Source organism: Lolium rigidum, chromosome 1 (genome assembly GCF_022539505.1).
Source record: "Lolium rigidum isolate FL_2022 chromosome 1, APGP_CSIRO_Lrig_0.1, whole genome shotgun sequence".
Lineage (NCBI taxonomy): Eukaryota > Viridiplantae > Streptophyta > Magnoliopsida > Poales > Poaceae > Lolium > Lolium rigidum.
This window is the reverse complement of record NC_061508.1, coordinates 163,660,437-163,665,089: the sequence shown is the minus strand read 5'-3', so window position 1 is coordinate 163,665,089 and position 4,653 is coordinate 163,660,437. Positions and strand designations below refer to the sequence as shown.

At 50.6% G+C, this 4,653-nt stretch overlaps 1 protein-coding gene across 1 annotated transcript; it reads left to right on the top strand.

Moving 5' to 3' along the window:
• Positions 1-1,010: 1,010 nt before the first annotated feature.
• LOC124682685 (pre-mRNA cleavage factor Im 25 kDa subunit 1-like) lies at positions 1,011-3,583 on the top strand. The gene is made up of 6 exons (XM_047217326.1): positions 1,011-1,254; positions 1,344-1,483; positions 2,594-2,667; positions 2,773-2,859; positions 2,979-3,089; positions 3,166-3,583. Exons 1-6 carry the CDS (start codon positions 1,076-1,078, stop codon positions 3,235-3,237), a joined length of 663 nt encoding a protein of 220 aa, XP_047073282.1. The 5' UTR covers positions 1,011-1,075; the 3' UTR covers positions 3,238-3,583.
• Positions 3,584-4,653: the final 1,070 nt, after the last annotated feature.

Genomic DNA, 4,653 nt, shown 5'->3' with positions numbered 1-4,653 from the left:
ATGGGCCGACCCACCCGTCCGTTGCTTAAGGCGGGAGCGAATCGCTCCCGCTCTGAGCGGGGAATAGGGATTGCCGGCAAATCCTATACAACGATCAGGTCGGTGCCTAAGGCACCGCACACCCTGGTCGGGTATTGGGCCTGGCCCATTTTCACCTTTTTTTTCTTTTTTTTTCTGTTTTTTCTTTTCTTTTTTTCATTTCTTTTTTTTCTTTCCTTTTCTTTCATGTTTATTTTTCTTTTTGTTCAAAATCGAAAAATTTCAAAATTGAAAATAGTTTAAATTTGAAAAAATTCAAATTTGAAAAGTCTTCAAATTTGAAAAATGTTCAAAGCTAAAAATTGTTCGTATTCGAAAAATGTTCATAATTAATGAATTTTCAAATTTAAAATATGTTAATTTTCAAAAAATGTTCAAATTTTGAAAACCCAAAATTTGAAAAGTGTTTATATTTGGAAAATGTTCAATTGAAAAGTGTTCAAATTTGAAAAATGTTCAAAGCTAAAAATTATTCGTATTCGAAAAATGTTCATAACTGAAAATGTTCAAATTTAAAATATATTCATTTTCAAAAAATGGTCAAATTTTGAAAAAAACCCGAATTTTTGAAAAAATGTTCAATCTAAAAAAATGTTCAAATATCAAAAACTATTCTAAAAAATTATTTTTCAAAAGAAAAAACATTTAAAACTTCCAGATTTAAAAAACAGATTAATTTTTTTCTTCTTTTTAAAAACAAGAATATGTAAATAGAAAAGAAAAAAATAGAATAAGAAAAATAAAAATGACCTTACCTAATGAGCTCGCGGTCCACTACACAACCGCCGGGTCAGGAGGTGTGCGGCACCCATCCGCACCGACCCGGTTGGAGGTCCCAACCCAGAAGGGGACGTACGGCCGGATAAATCGCTGGCGCGCCACGTGGCTGTGACTCGTCGCCACGTAGCGCGTCTCCCGCTTACTTCCCTCGCCTTCTTTTCCCCGACCGACCAGAGAAGAGAGCACAGAGCAGAGCACCAACGAGAAATCAGCGGAGCAACACCGTGTGCTGGCGAGCAAGAGTTGGTGCGTGGACATGGGGCTGGAGATGCTGTCGGCGGAAGCTGGGCCTGAGGCGGCGGGGGAGAGATCACGGGAGGAGCAGGCGGTGGAGATATACCCGCTGAGCCGCTACTACTTCGGAGCCAAGGACGCCCGGTCACTGTCAGACGGCGCCGAGACCGCCGTCGACCGCGCCCTCCGCCTCAAGTCCAAGTGAGTACTGGTAATAGTAATTATTCGTGGGCAGAAAGCGGCAGATACTTCTTATGCCATGAATCCTTGCCGTGCTTCGTTTGCTTCAGCTTCGAGGCTCACGGGCTCCGGACCTGTGTCCATGGCGTCTTGCTGGTAGAGCTATCCGGTCACCCGCACCTTCTGCTCCTCCAGGTCAGGAACTCCTCCTTCCTGCTCCCCGGAGGCCGCCTCAGGCCTGCCGAGCAAGGTACACATATACTACAAGCCCTTAATGTATGATTTGGATTAGGATTTGGGGTAAGAGTATGTCTAACAGGTCCCTTACTTTTCTGCCTCGTATTTCATGATTATTTCGCCCTGTATAAAAAAAGTGCTCGTCGATACACCGTTCCGTCTAGCAGACTCCGTATTTCATCCCGTAAATTCGTAAATTTAAAACCCCGGGAAACTTGTTCATATTCATCATACAACATACAAACATACAAAATGCGCGATCCTAAATGGATCGCGACTTCTAGTCGGAGAGGTCGACGATGTACGCTTCCGCCTCCGCCGCCGCCTCCCGCAACTGCGCCTCCTTCACGGCGGCGATGGCCGCCGCCTCCTCTTCCTCCTCCGCCCTCTTCCTCTCGGCGTCGTCCTTGAGGGACTCTTGTATCGCCTTCAAGAAGGCGGGGTCCTCCTCCTCCTCCTCCTCGCCGGCGAGCGGAGCTCCTCCGCCGCTGGTGCTCCCGATGCTCGCGTTCCAAGCCACCTTCGCCCGGCGTTGGCGCTCCCACTCGGCGCGCCACTTGTCGAACTTGGGGCCGCTCATCGGCTTCATCGGTGGATCCTGGTTGTACCAGCGCTCGCCCGCGGCGAAGTTAACGAGCTTCGGCGGGACGTACTCAGCGCCGGCGTACCTGCAGGCAGCACGGCAGCGGATCTTTTGCATTGGAGACGCCACGCATCCTCCACGCTTTCTGGTGAGCGGGATCGCTTCGATCCGCTCGCCGGCGAGGCGATACTGCGTCGGCGTGCGTCCATGCCGAAGCTGGGGTGAAATGTGGAGCTAGGTAGTGAGGGATTGCTCGCCGAAGCAGGATGGAGGAGGAGGCGGCGCACGGCAGAGCTAGGGTTGCGAGTGAGGGGTTAACCCCTCACTCGCACCTGCGCTCGGTATAAGTAAGGGGCGGCGGGGCCGATTTCCTGGTCCCGTATTCCGCCAAAACGGGCCGGCCCGAATACGGGGCCTGCTAGACGGTCCAAACCACGCCTGCCCCGTATCCCGCCGGAATTTTACGGGGTGAGCGGGTTACAAGGGACCTGTTAGACATGCTCTAACAAGTTAACTTATCAACAATCGTGTGTGCTTCAGATGTCCAAGGGCTCAGACGCAAGCTTGCGGGCAAGCTATCGGGCGCCGATCCAAACGAGGACCGCAACTGGCAGGTAACCAACACTACCAGCTAACCAGTGCAGGAAGATGCTAACGAGTAACGATAGTTGGTTTGCAGAGCATCAACCGTTGAATAATTCTCATCTCTTACACCTCAGATCGGGGAGTGCATCGGAATGTGGTGGAAATCCGACTTCGAGGCCGGGCCGTTACCATATCTGCCTCCAAACGCCCGCTCACCAAAGGCGAGCATCCTCAGTTCCTCACTACTACTACTACATCGTGCATTATTTTGTCTACTATGGTTGCTCCTCTTTTAAATGTACATCTAACCGTGGGATCTTGTACCGCTATATATGTGAAGGAATGCATAAAGCTGTTCTTGGTTAGGCTGCCGAGGTCTCGCCAGTTCATCGTGCCAAGGAACCTCAAGCTCCTAGCCGTGCCTCTGTCCCAGGTTCATGCCAATGCTCAGGTTTGTTGAATGCTTTTGTCAAACAAAACAGAGCTGTTCTCGTCATCTTCAGGTGATCAAAAGTTGTAACATGCAGGTGTATGGCCCGATCATATCTGGGGTTCCGAATCTGCTGTCCAAGTTCTCCGTCAACTTTGTACGGGGATGAGGATCGAGGAGGTGCTTTGTCTGACTGTGCTAAAAAGGGATGTGAACCGACCTGGCGGCTCTACGGAAGACCTGCATTTTTTTCGTCGGTCGCTGAAAATTATACATTCAGTGCACAGACAATGCCAGATAAAGCTGGTACTTCTTTTACTCGCCAGCAGCTGGTGTATTATGTGCTCAATTCTTTAAATGGCGGTGTATCTCAGCTTGATATTGTTAGTGATGTATAGTCCTCTTTATTGTATATTTTCACTGTGTGAGGGGTTTCCCTGCATATTGTACCCATGTACATGTATTGGCCTTTGGTCCACTGTGAATACTAGTTGTTCATTTACAACATGATATTAGAGCTCTAGGTCTAGCTTTTTGCACGCTGCAACTCCGTGCTCGATCCGCGCCACCGCCGACGATCTTTCCGGTCACCGTTGTTCCACTTTCTTCTTTCTCTCCCGTTGTAGTCGGGATCGAAGTCTTTGCCCATTTTTCTCGGGTTTGAGCTTAAAATCGAGCTCCAAATCGGGCTCAAAATCGAGCTCCCGTTGCCCTGATCTGTTGTCTCCGGCCATCTCCGGCGTCGTTCCCAGTCGGCCCGCTCCACTCCCGGCCGCGTCGTCCCGTTCCCTGCCGATGCCGTCTCCCGTTGCCTTGATCTGCTGCCTCCGGCCATCTCCGGCGTCGTTCCCGGTCGACCCGCTCCGCTCCTGGCCGCGCCGTCCCGTTCCATGCCGGTGCCATCCTCGGTCGGCCTGCTCCGCCCCCGGCCGCGCCGCCCCGTCTCCTGTCGGTGCCGGCCGCGCCGCCCGTCTCCGTCGCCGCCCTCAAATACTAAGAATGTGCATCGATTACTCCGGCTTGAATAAGCATTGTCCGAAGGATCCATTCCCCTTGCCGCGCATTGACCAAGTCATTGATTCAACGACAGGGGTAGAACTTCTGTGTTTTCTTGACACATAATCCGAGTGTCACCAGATCCGGATGAAGAAGTCCGACCAAAATGACTTCTTTTTGGGTATAAGGACGGGGTTTGCGACCCAATCAGTATGGATAACTTCTACTACAAAACCTGCCTCTAGTAACTTTGCTAATTCCATCCCTATGGCACGACGCTTCTTGTCTCCAAAGCATCGCATAGATTGCTTCACCGGTTTAGCCCCCGGATTTGTGTTGAGGTAGTGCTCGACGAGTTCCCTTGGTACTCCGGACATGTTAGAAGGTTGCCATGCGAAGATATCCATGTTAGCGCGGAGGAACTCGACGAGCGCGTCTTCCTATTTGGGGTCCATGCTGGCTCCGACCGACACCTGCTTAGAGCTGTCTCCTATTTTGAGGTCGTCCTTCTTGGTGTCTATCGCGGCCTTGAACGAAGTTTTCTGTTCGGAGATCTGCTTCTTGGTGGTATGCATCTCTTTTGGATCCA

Excerpts from the sequence above, each read along its gene's own strand:
- LOC124682685 (XM_047217326.1), top strand. The coding sequence starts at position 1,076 with ATGGGGCTGGAGATGCTGTCGGCGGAAGCTGGGCCTGAGGCGGCGGGG. Across the intron at positions 1,484-2,593 it reads CCTCAGGCCTGCCGAGCAAG|ATGTCCAAGGGCTCAGACGC; the intron begins GTACACATATAC and ends TGTGTGCTTCAG. Across the intron at positions 2,668-2,772 it reads ACGAGGACCGCAACTGGCAG|ATCGGGGAGTGCATCGGAAT; the intron begins GTAACCAACACT and ends CTTACACCTCAG.